This window comes from Gallus gallus, chromosome 3 (genome assembly GCF_016699485.2).
Source record: "Gallus gallus isolate bGalGal1 chromosome 3, bGalGal1.mat.broiler.GRCg7b, whole genome shotgun sequence".
NCBI lineage: Eukaryota > Metazoa > Chordata > Aves > Galliformes > Phasianidae > Gallus > Gallus gallus.
Window position 1 is genome coordinate 21,941,917 of NC_052534.1, and position 12,823 is coordinate 21,954,739.

General features: G+C 42.7%; 1 protein-coding gene across 12 annotated transcripts in view; it reads left to right on the plus strand.

Annotated features, from left to right (window-relative positions):
* The window catches only part of RD3 (retinal degeneration 3), a 57,100-nt gene that overhangs the window by 18,313 nt on the left and 25,964 nt on the right, over positions 1-12,823 (plus strand). For 6 of the 12 annotated variants that reach the window (XM_040697346.2, XM_040697349.2, XM_046939660.1 and 3 more), the window contains exon 3: positions 90-1,133. In XM_040697346.2, the coding sequence (XP_040553280.1) occupies positions 90-387 (298 nt within the window). In that variant the 3' untranslated portion in view covers positions 388-1,133. Of the gene's footprint in view, positions 1-89; positions 10,302-12,823 lie in introns of those variants that run through there. The other 6 variants (XM_040697356.2, XM_040697355.2, XM_040697350.2 and 3 more) reach the window with 6 other exon arrangements.

Below are 12,823 nucleotides of genomic sequence, written 5' to 3' on the forward strand. Positions count from 1 at the left end.
AGAGCACAAGTTCCAAGCTTAGCACTATGACTTGGCAGCAATCCCTAATTTGATGTTTTTAATCAAAGCTGTGCCTTGACTGCTTTCAGATTCCGGCAACTCATTGCTGAATACGAGCCAGAAGTGCAGGAAGTATCTCGACTCTTCCGCTCTGTTCTGCAGGAAGCTGTTGAGAAGATCAAAGAGGAGGAAGACGCCAAGAAGCTCGCCAAGCAATGGAACACAAAGAACAAAACCAGCCTCTCCTTAACAACGTTTAAGTCCCGGTCCAAGATCTCCCCGTTCATCAGTGACATCAAGACCATCTCTGAGGATGTAGAGCGGGGCACCCAGCCCACCAGGAGGGTTTGGAGCATGCCAGAATTCCGGAATGCCAAGGATTACTGACTCTGTACTGAAAAAGGTTTTTAAATAGTGATCTCTCCAAATCCCAGTTAACCCTTTTTTTAGCTCTACCATTCCTTCTTCGTTCCAGCTTTCCCTTACTGTCTGCCTCTCTCAGAAGCTGTGTCTATAGTAATTGCTGCTGATGCCCACAAAATGTGACAATTACCACACATGCTAGCTTTTCCTTTAATTTCGTAGTATTCAGTAACTTTAAGGGCAAGGCTCACTTAATATCTCATTTATATTACTGCTTTTTTTTTTTTTTTTTGGTGGAAAATTAATTTGTTTTGTGATACCTATTTCTTCTCCCTTTCCCCTCAGCCTGGATGAAGTTACCTACTAAGCTATTGGCCCAAGCTAGTGAGAGCTGCTGGCTGAATGCAAGAAGGCCCATTTACATGAGAAAGGCTTGCAGGATCAGGCCTGTGAGCTAGGGCTAGTATCTGAGTCAGAACTGAACTTCTTTTTCCAATTAACAACCTTCCTCAGTGCTGCAGGAGATGCAGGTAAACCCAGTGCTGCTCTTGAGTAGCAATCCAGCTCAAGCAAAGCAGACTCAAACTTTTTGAGCTGGAAGACTAACCTAATTGCAAACCACGCTCAGGTTTCTTGGGTATTTTCTCTTATGCAGACAGAACCCCTGAACCTTGTGCCTGCAGAGCAGATAGAAATGTAACACTGTTGTGGGTGGATACATCAGTTCTGTGTCAAAAGCTCTTCTTGGTCCTGTGTTCTATGTTACTGAGGTAAGTGCATCCCAGTAGTAAGTCACTGGGCTGAAATTAATGTTTATGACTAAGTCTGAAAGAATACTGAAGGATAGTATCAATGAAGGGCGAAGGGAATCAGCATTCATCTACAGCACTCTATACAGCTCAGAGTTGAGATCATTTCAATAAGCTGTTGTTGTGAATGGCTGAAGGGCTCCGGTAGATGAAGGTCCATTCCTTCACTCTTCTCTCAAGAGTGCTCAGAGAAGAGCTTTCCAGTACTGCAGGCTGCTGGCCAGTGAGTTGATACTATGACAGAAGAATCTTTAATGAAAACTGAACAGCCTGTAGGCCAGCACAGTTCTGCTGAGACCTCGAGTAAACAAGAAAATACCAGTGAGGAAAAGCTACTGGGGCCCTAACTCAGCATCCACAGGGAAAACTCTTACCAGGAAAAGAAAGAGAACATCACGCTGTAAAAATCACAGTTCCTGTAGAGAGAAGCCAAGGACTAGGATGCTTTCTGGTGACCAGCGGGAGCTGGGGAAGGAAGATAGGGATCTCCCCCTGTGACTGGCTTTTGGGGAATCATCCCCACTGGGATGTAGCCTCCTGGAGGATGCTGCACAGCTTTGTTGTTCTTTTGCCTGTTTCCAACTCTTTTCCCCAGGGATTTTTGTAACAGCATGTGGGTACTACAGCCAAAACAAAATCCTTTGAAGCTATGCCAACCCTGGGAACAATTCCAGCACATGAAATTTATCCTAGAGTAGAAATGTGCAGTTTCTTCCAGAGTTGGGAGATCACAGCCTAAAAACAAAGATCAAGATCAAATCCTTAACAGCTCTCTAAGAGTGAGGAATTCTGGCTCTTTCTCACTCTCCTCTGGGCTAGTTAAGACTAAACTCAAGGCTGTAGCATCTAGCCCCTTCGTAAACACTGCTGCAGAGGATCGCTTTTAATAAAAAAAAAAAAAACCCAAAAACCTCAGGGCTTCCAAATACATCACCCAGTTTAGCACTGGCTACTTCAGCTCCAGGTCAACAGGGGAGAGGTTAAAGCCTTCTGACAATCAACTTGGTGTTTTTCAGCTCTATGTCCTTGTGAAGTAGTGTGACTGTGTATATGAAGTACAACAAAAGCTTGACGTGTTTAGCATAGCCTTAGGTATCTAGAAGTTTTGTGATCCCTGGCAAGATGTCACCATCTAAAAAAAAAAAAAAATACTGTTTTGAAAAAAGTTAACCTTTTTTTAATATATTTGCAAACCACTATACTTGCTGGACTGAAGGCTGAGATGGGGTCATGAATTTCATGCTACAATTCTGTAGTCAATTTTTTGTACTCAAGTTTTATTTTACTGCCTTCAGTACTGACTGTTTTGATGCAATATTTGATAGACTGTTGGCAGAAAAGGGACATTCGGATACTGACGTAAAACTCTTTTGCTACAGTATGGTGTCTGTAATGTGCTCACTCTATCCAAAGGAGAATGAGGAGTAAGTAACTTTCCTGCACTAATGTACAAAGCCAATGAAATCACCTGAAGATTGTTCACAATATTATCACAGAATCCTGTGATCATACTGTATCCTTCATTAACAACCTCCAGCTAGCAGATAGCATTCTTGTTTTATAGTCAGTGGAGGGAGACAAATCTGACCTTTGGTCAAAGCCATACACATATGAGGGCCAGGCTGTGACAGTACCTGTGATAGCTGTCAAGCTTCAGTTTACCTGCCATCTCTAATTCCACAGTAAAATGTAATCCAAACTTTCAAATACTATCACTTTCTCCCTGTACCTCTTCTGCAAGTTACACTGGGCTCACAGAACCATCTGATGATGAAGGGATATTCAGGTACTAATCTGGCCATCTAGTACTCTGAAAGGTGTAAAACAAGCACTGTGCTCACCTACAACCAGCTACTTGGAGACTGACTGCAACTTTTTGCACAGTGTATGCACCAGCAGGTACTGAAGCAGAGCTGGGGAGGTGCTTAGGATGCTCAACTGTTGCACTGTGCTTGGAGCACTTGTTTTTTCTTAGGAACTGTAAACTGAACTAAATGATTCTTTGGTCACTGCATGCAGCAACAAGTAACTGCTCATTTTTGCCTTACCCTAATTCCATGTTTTGTGTGACTGAATGAGAATTTGAGATTAAATCAACAGTGTGCAACTCCTGATTGTCCCTTACCTACTGAGCTATGGTCCACATACCTGAGCAGACACAGTGGGCAAACTAGATTGCTTTTGGATTAAGCTAACCTAAATGATCTGTTGCAGCTGACTCACAGCTTTGCAGACCATGAAACAGGACTAATAAATCCTCCTGATGCTTGTACAGTGTGAACATTAAGTCCTTACTGACAACTATTGCTTTACAGCTCTGCTTCTCCTAGACTGCACTGCCTACTAGTGTAGAAAAGCATTCCTACACAATTCAGATGAGACTTCTGTTATTAGCCGCTCTAGAGAGAGTCCAGTGATTTAATTCCTAACAAAGAATGAAAAGTGAAATAGTAGCACAACAGTAGTAACAAACAACTAAGTAAACTGAACAAGAATAATTCCAAATCCTCATTCTTTCAAAACTGAAGAAAGACTTTGGTGTCAGCCTAGAGCATCGCTGTTGCCCCATCCATGGTAGTGTCATGCTGTCCCAAGGACATTGGTACACTCAGGAAAAAGCAGAGACTTCTATTACACATGCTTACATATAATGGCAATGCCACTACAGCAGCTCAGGTGCATGGCTCAGCTTCAGGGGGCTAAAACACTTTTCAGAGTTGCTACTCACCTAAGAAAGAAAATGCAGCTCTGCTCCTACAGCCTAGTCTGGCCCACAGGCTGTTGTGGCCAAAGGTGTGCAGGAGGAAATTCTTCACCTCTATCAGCATACAGCTCAGACAGCTGTCGCACCTTGGGGAACTAAAGTATGCTTCACAGGAAATACCTGTCTACTGAGATTGCACTGTTTATGTATTTCATCATGGAACCTTAGAGGATTAAAGCAAAGCTATGAAATATAAAACAAATTTTTGTAATTGTTGTCGTTAATTAAAGAAGCAATCTGTCCACATCTAAACACACACAAGAGCCATTCTAGTTCTCTACTGCACACTGTGCATGTATCAAAGGACGAAGGCAAGAACGGTAGACACCAAGGCTAAACAAAAAACATCCTCTCTACAAGGTGCAAGCGCAGCCACTTGCTTTCTGCCTTGCTACCTCTTCAAACAGATCCCAAGATGTAAGGTGATAAATAGGTAGGACTAAACAACTGCAGAAATCTGAAGTTCTCTGAAGCTAAGCGGTTTACAGATACAACCTTGACTTTAAATCTTCATCAGTGTGCTTCCAAGCACGTCTTACATTAATCAGTATTACCACAAAATGAGAAAAACAACAAAATGAATGTTTTGTCACCAGATACTTTTGATTCAAGTCACTCCTATCAGTTCTAGATACTGGAAGCTTTTAATATTAGCATACAGCCCCAGGTGGCTCAGGGCTCCCTGCACTAAGCATTCACATGGAAAGCATGTAAGAGTTAAACAAGAGGAAGCTTACCCCCCCCAACACAAAGTCTCATTGAAATATGGACTGCATTGCTCAGCAAATTGCAGAGATCAGAAAGATGAGTGTTTCCAAAAGGGAGCTCCAGGAGAAAACTGAAGTAAGTGCTCAAGATACAGACTACAGCAGAAAGCTTAAGCCGTTCCTTCCCAGAAGCTGTGCAAAGAAGCATACCGGGGATAAGCAATATCTCTGTCTTGTTGCTTACACTCCTTCCCCAGAACACTGCTACAGGCTGCTCCAAGAACTGTTGATGGTTGGGTCTTGCCCAGAAGGCCATTTCCAGTATTCCTGTATTAACTTCACCGCTCAGACAGAGGAGGATAAGCTGCACGGTGCATGCTAGTTTTGCTAAAAAAGCATTCTGGAAAGCACAGGACTGTGCGAGTCAGCACCTTTTTGGTTGTACCCTACAACAGAGAAAGGGCTCTGAAGCTTCACTGAGTTCCACCCACCTGTGCCAGGCACAGACATCGCAGTCTGGGAGCCTGCCTCTTGCTGGTACTGCCGTCTGTGCTGTGGCTCTCTGCACAAGGGGCCTCTTGTTCCCTCTGCGTGATCAGGCAAGCTGTGTTTGAAGCTGGCTCGCATCAGGAAGACACAGTAGTGACCCCAAGAGGTGGGCTGCAGGGCCAGGTCTCCCACTACTGGCATGTGTTTTCTGTGCAGTTGCTGTGTAAAGATACTCTCAAATTGAATCTTTGCAGGAAGAGATCTTACTAAACATGACAGATAGGCAAAGAGAAAAGCTACAAGAACAGTGAAATATGTGGTGGTTCATTAGTGTCTGTGTACAGTACACTTCATAAAATTCCTAGGGTCCTGACTGGATAAGCAGATTACAGCTTGTCAGCTGTTACGGTCACAATTACGTGTTGCCTCTACCAAATAAATCTAACCTGCCCAGTGGATGATATGGCAGGAGAGTGGGGAAAGAGAAATGAGTTTTCTAAATCCCAGTATCCACTCTCAGAATATAATTATTGTTATACCTATCTAGTGATTATAATGCTATATTCTCAGAGGCTTCTAATGGGTCAAGGTCCATGTACGGTACCTCTACAGTACTAGCCTTATTATCAGCAGTATCAGATTGCCTAAAGCAGCAGACCACACGTGGTTTAGTCTGAAGACAGGTTAAATAACCAGATGCAGAACAAAACAGTGCCACAGAAATACCCCTCTTTCCATTTTGGCGTTATTCTGACACTGGAAGCCTACAATTATTTAGCAGGTGGAAGACTACGGTGTCGTTTCTGAAGACCTCAGCAGTTCCTGTAAGGATGGTACAAGAGCACCCAATCCTTCCAGGTCCCTCCTGGCTCTCAGCAACTCGCTCCTGTTGCATACAGCTACTCAGAAGTTCCAAGCTTTCTTTTGCCTTCTGTACAGCAGAAGCAGCAGGACAGACTGTGGTCTGTTCCAAAGGAGGAAATGGAGAAAGACTGGATTACATTCATAGGACAGCAGTAACAAACATGCACCATAGGCAACACATCTTTGAAGGCTAATTAGAGGGTTTCAGAATTAGCGCGAAGCCAATGTCCAAAAGGAGAAAAACAAAAAAAACCCTGTATGAGGCAGTGCAGACGGGCAGCAGTGCCACCTGCTGGCTCATTCTAAGCATCGATTAACAGGAAACAGAAACTCTCTAACCCTGCCTTTCCCGACATATACCGCTTCCTCACTCTTGTGCTGCCTTTCTCTCATATCACTGGCATGCAGAGAACAGCACGCGAACAAAACGCAAACCAAATACAACTATATTAGCACCTGGATGAAAAATAGCACCAGCAGTTGGCATGCTGGTACCAGTTATCCTCTTAACGCTCTGTACCTCTGCCACCAGCGAACGTGGATCAGGATGGATATTAGCAGTGCTCTTCACGTTGCTTACAAAGTCAAAGCATGCTTCCTCAGAGCCACCAACGCTGCATCCTGCTCTCCCTGCACAAAACACTAGATGCTTCCTATTCCTCGTGAGTCACACCTTTAGGCCAAAAATGAGCAGGCAGAAAAAGATCACTGCTCTCAAGAGCCAAAGAAATCATGGTCTCTGCACTGGACAGTAATTTGGGTGAGTCGTTTTGTCCAGAGATACAGATGGAAGGCTGGGCTGGGCGCGTGCTGATAATTCTAAGCAACAGCTCTTAGAAGGGCTCACCCCCTACAGCTCCAAATGTAATCATTAACTGGCCTGGTGGATGTCCTGGGGTGCCCAGAACCTCACAGCCCTCAGAAGAACCCACTGCCATGAAAATCCAGCCGTTTCACAGAGTGCTCAAAAGAGAGCTGGACTCGAGAGCTGAGCAACGGTTTTGGAAACCTGTTTCTGAACGGTCACAGCAAAGCGCTGGAGGACTGACACGTACAGCAAGCCGTGTCAGAGCTCCACCCAGTGGTCACCAGGGCAGGTTCAGCCAGCTCTCGACTGACCCTAGGTCAAGTTACTTCAGCCTCAGACTTTTGGCTTTCCCCTGCGTGTAGAGCTCTGTCCTCCTAGCTGCAGAGGGAGATGTTCCAAGATGTCTGGGAAGCCCATATAATCCTGCAGCACTAAACATCCAAGTACATCAAAATGGCACAATTTGCCTAAGTTGAACCATACTCAGCACTGAAGAGATCAAAACCGCACGCCCTACCCAGCACTGCAGCTTGACATATCCTAGCTTAACACAGCAAGCACTTCCAAGTCTAACTGGTATTTCTGACTGTTTCATCAATTTCATCGCAGTACTTTTTTGCACAGACAAAGGAGTCAAGTTCAGGAAAATTATAAACCCGAGTGACAAAGGACTGCATTGCTCATGAGAACTGGCTGCATCACTTAAGTACTTGTATCAAGTAAATACTCTTTCATATTTGGATTCCCTGAGAAGAGAAACTTAAGAAACTGCTCTATCCCCTCCCAAAACCTTTTGAGTCTACTATCAACTGTAGCTACTGGGGAGGGATCTTTAGAAATGTCAGGTCCCTTTCCTGTTTGCTCACTAGATCCAGGAGTTCCAAGTGAGCATCCCTCCACGGGACAGACAAAAGCCACACAGCATTATATACCTGTGCACACAAATGCTAGTAGTATCAGTGAGTTGGAAAGGGCTTGAAGAGAAAGGGGAAGAAGACCTGAGGGACCAAGTCTTACCAATTCTGCTGCTAGTAGCACATTTGGTGAGAATACTTGAAAAGCAGGATCCTGACAAGGAAGAAGGGCAGGACAGCAGCAGTTCAGAGAATATATCTTCTACCAGTCTGCCCCAACAGCGACTTCTATTTCAGAATTTCAGAAAGAGGATGTAATAGGGAGAACTCGCACACACAAAATGTATGCTTCACGTCTGAAAGACTCGTACTGTTTAACATTTTAGCTAGAATCTCAACTTGTCCCGCCAGGTAAGCCCCAGAATCCCTCGTCACTTCACCTCTGCCTGCAGTCCATGACTTCTTACACCAGCAGCTTTCCTTCATCCCTATCTCATGCATTTCCATTATTCTAGACTTCATCTTTCCCTACAGTAAGCACTTTTTGGAGACCTGGTAGCAAAGCCGTCGTCTATCAGGCTGACATCCCCTGCTGCTACACAGTTTCCATGCAAATTTCTAGATCTGCACCTGTTACCTTGCTATCACAACCTTCACACGTAGTTCTGTCTCTGGTTAAGCTGGCACAACAGAAATTTGAAGCTGCATTAAGAAGTTATGCTTTAGTTAAAAGGTCAACAAAAATAAAGTTCTTCGTGGGGCTGCACGGCACTACAATGACTCTGGCTGCAGAGGCCTATGCTTACTGGTGTGACTGGAATCTGTTGGCCAGCTCCAAAGAGCAGCCTCAAAAACACTCGGTTCCACCAAGCTGCATGCAGAGCAGATGCACGATTGTAGTGACTCATTAATAAATCTGTAATAAATAATACAACGTATGGAATGACAAGGGTGTTAGTATATTTTAACAGTGTGTTTGGAATTAACCTCCTTAAGAGAAGCCAAAAGATAAAAGCTGCTTATCTGAGTATGACATTCGGCATCTCTAGATAGAAACATAGATAGTAGTAGTATAAATCAAAGTACGATCCCCATGAAGCAAAGAAGGAGTTGGATTCTTTTGTTTTTCCCTACTAATGTTTGAGAACATTGCTTTGACAAATGCTTCCACCACTAGGTTAAAAGTCAAGGAAACTCCATTTCCTACCCCTGTGTTTTCATGTTTTATGTTCAGAAGAATAAAATAATCAAACTTTTCTGAATCAGGGATTCAATCTCTAAAGCGTTAAATCTCTGCAACAACTGCAAAATGTTCCACAACAACAACAAAGCTACAGAACAAGCAGGATTCCAGCACCTCCAGAGGATTTCACATCAAATTTAAAAATTACACCTTGAACAATAGTACAAAGTCTTCAGATTTCCTTAAAACACCATGCTAGACACAGACTCAAAGAGCTTTCTATTTGTTTGCTCTGCAATTCACTCCTCATGCTCTGACCACCTGATATTCTTGCCAAAGGCAACCACGCTGAGGCCTTTTTTAGGCACACCTCTCAGTGGCTCCTGAGGAGCGTCTGCCACATGAGTGATTCATGAGGAATTTGTGTCAGAGTTCTGTACACAGGGGCCTATTGCCAGGGCTCTGGGAAGAAGTGAGCAGGCTCTGAGCAGACTGCTGAGGCCAAAACACACACACACACACACACACACACACGCGCGCACACACACACACACACACAGGTTATGCCAGGCTGCAGCTGCATATCCAGACCTGGCTCAGCCTCGGAGCAGACTAGCAACACACCTGGGCATCTCTGTCACCGCCTGCCTCACAACCATTCCTATGGCTCTTTCTCTCAGATGCATGCTACGTGCTGGCAGCACTTCAGACAGAGGAAGATTTGACAAACAGCTCATGGGGTCAGAAAGGCAGGCCAGATCTTCAGGCTTCTTAGCTCTAGGAGCTGCAACTCAAGATATGGGAGTAAATTAGTTACAGTGAGTGCATACTGCCTGTGAACAGCTGATCCAGATAAACAGAACCAAAGTCCTGCTTCAGTTTTGGAATAAAAATTATCCAGCTACCATTATTGCTCCAGAATATTTAGTATTGATACTTCTAGTAACAAAGAGTAATAAAACTGTCCAGAGAAAGACCACACCTCACGCTCTGAAATAAAATTATATATTAATGAATGAACTGTCAAAAAAGCATTTATGTAAAAGGATGTTCTATTTACAAAGGTCAACTTGCTCTTCAGGACAAGTAAAACCACTACTGGAAAAAATATACACATAGAAATGCCTCATCTTTCAACAGACAGTTACAAATAATCTGCTTTGTTTAAGCTACTGGAAACTTTAAGATGTTTGAAATTAAAAGCGTGTTCTGCATGCAGTTAGGATAGAACTGGACCTCAGTGTGTCAATTCATGTCATTGCCAATGACGCACTCTTAGGCTCTTCTAAAACACCACAGCCTGGCTGTTACCTTAGCATCTCAAAAGAAGGACATGGATCTTCATTAACAAGTTGTCGGTTGATCTTCATTTTGCCATTAAAAAAGGACATCCTGATTGTCTCAGCAGGAGAGTCTGGTCTTGTCAAACTCGACATCCTTTTCCCTGAGTTTTCTTTAGCTTTTTTGCTAGGCATGATCATCACCAGCTTGGTGTATTTACAAGTCCTTGGTCACACTCTTCCCATTATAAGGCAGAGTTCAGAAATTCAAGCAGCTCTGCACGGTTCCGGTCTCTCTGTGGAGCAGAAAAGAAGAGGCAATAGTTCAACAGACCTATGCTTGGGGGACCAAGGCTGTTTTTTCTGTGGGGCCTTGGCACGTGGGCACACTGAACAACAAACGTTACCATGTTTGGTGAGAAGTCCTCTGGCTACACAACGGTAAGGATGCTGGGAGGGCCCCAGGCAACTGGGCATTACTGGCTACCAGACAGCTGAGAGCACCTGGGAGAAGTGCAAGCAGCGAGTACCCAGAAGAGACACTAGAAGAGACAAGCTGTCTCTGCTGCTATTTCATGGTGTATTTTCTAAGTGGCTCCCTGTGGAGGCTGCACTGGGTTGTCAGCATGTAGCTTGCACAGCCTAGTCAGGAGGGAATTCACAAGCAGAACAGATGCAGTTTTCTGGTGTCTGAAGCAACAGCAGCTGTACACACAGGAAGTCTTGTGCTCTGCCAAGTATTGTTTTTTCTACGCATAAGCAGCAGCTTGTAGCAAAACAGAAAGGGAACCATGGATTTAGGCTCTTTCTTTACATAAGGGACAGCCCAAACAGTCAAAACAGTTGCTTTTCATCTTTGCAGAAACACAGTTTATGAAACAATCACCAAATATTAAAATACTGTGAATAAGAGATATTGTTCAGTTCAGCGTGTTCATAACTGAGGTCACCAATCCAAAAAACAAACATCAAATATTTGACATCAAATGTTGAAGCAAGCCTGTTACTGGGATAAGGACAGCAAGGAACCTTAGTGCCACATAAAGAAGATAATGTATTTTTGATGAAATTGAATTTGGAATGCTTAGGTTTATTTTGGTAACTATAGAACAAACTGCCATGGCTAAGTGAGAATCCACGTGGATACTTCAGCAAAATACCACCTTTTAACAAACATAGAAGCCCTCTGCAGATTTCTATGAGGTGTGAACACTGCTGAAAAGAGAGAACGCTCTCTATCCTTGATATCCAGCTCCTTCAGTATCTCAGCAAAAACATTTTACTACTTTGGTGGAACGCATTAACATATGATCCTATTATCTTTTTTCCTTCTTCTCAATATAATGCCTACTCTCATGCTTGTTGGAAAACAGAGTAAGGCATCAATTACCACATTTGACCACAAGTGAATGGAAAAAGATGAGGACAATTAAAAAGAGTGCAAACTCAACAAACAGGAAAAGCCACAAACCAGCTCAACCTTACGGGCTGAAATTCTGAGAACCTGCATCAGCACCCTTTGGTTTATCTATTCATGCCTGAATATTCCAAGATCGCCCATTTAACAAAACCTGCCCAAAGAATGAATTTATATGTCTCAGATGGCATCATAGCCACATTAAAAGCTTCATTCAATTTATATAACCCGTAAGATCTACTCTTCTACTGAATACCACTATGAAAAAAAAAAAAAGATGGTATTTTCCATTAAGGACACACAGACTGTTTTATTCTTACCTCTTTATCCTTCTTAGTCTTCTTTATTTTCATCTTAATTTTCTTTCCAGTTATCATGCTGTAGTTTTCATTCTTCTTTTTGTTTTTGAAGAACTAAAAGAAGACCACACATGAGGAAAAAAAAACCCCGTAATTTTGCTTCATAGTACAAATAGTTATGAATCTTAAAGAAAATTATAGATTATAATCTTTCATACTTCCTAAATGTCTAAAAAATAAAGATATCTTTCTATTTGTTTAGGAAAAATGGTGCAGTTATAAACATTTTTATGACATGACATTGATTAAATGAGAAATACAGTGGGAATTTCGACTCATACAAGCATACCTTAGAAAGCTGCACAGGTCCTGTTTTCTCTTTCTTTTTTTTCTTTTCTTTCTTTTTCTTCATTTTGTTCTCTTTTTTTCTCTTCTGCAAGTATAAGGTACATTCTGTAGAGCTTACAGATTCACAAAGGCAAAAAAAGGAAACCCACAAGCAGCCTATCCATGCCCTGGCTAGCCAACAGAGCCACTGCTGTTTGTCCTTACCACTGCTGGTCCTATATGAAATACACAGAAAGTAATTCAGCACAGTTAGCAACCCTTTGGATCTCTGGAAATGGTATGATCCCTGATTCTCTCTTTTAACGTACACCTAATACATACAATCACTGCATAGCATGTCTACAGAAATGAAAAAAAAAAGGAAAATTACAACACCGGGAATCTACGACTAACTATAAATGGTTTCTTCTGACAGAAATTCTAGTTATGAAGGTTCCTACTTATTCTCCTCAGCGACTATGCTAAATTCTAGTTGGATGAGCAATTATTGGCAAAAGGAACCATAAATTATTTCTCATTTGGTATACAGTCTGGTGTGTGTCAACTTAAAGAGTTCGCTTACTTTAACCCTAACAGAATGCTTCAGATTTACATAGCCACAGACAAAAGCATTAAACATACCATGATATTTAGGGCTA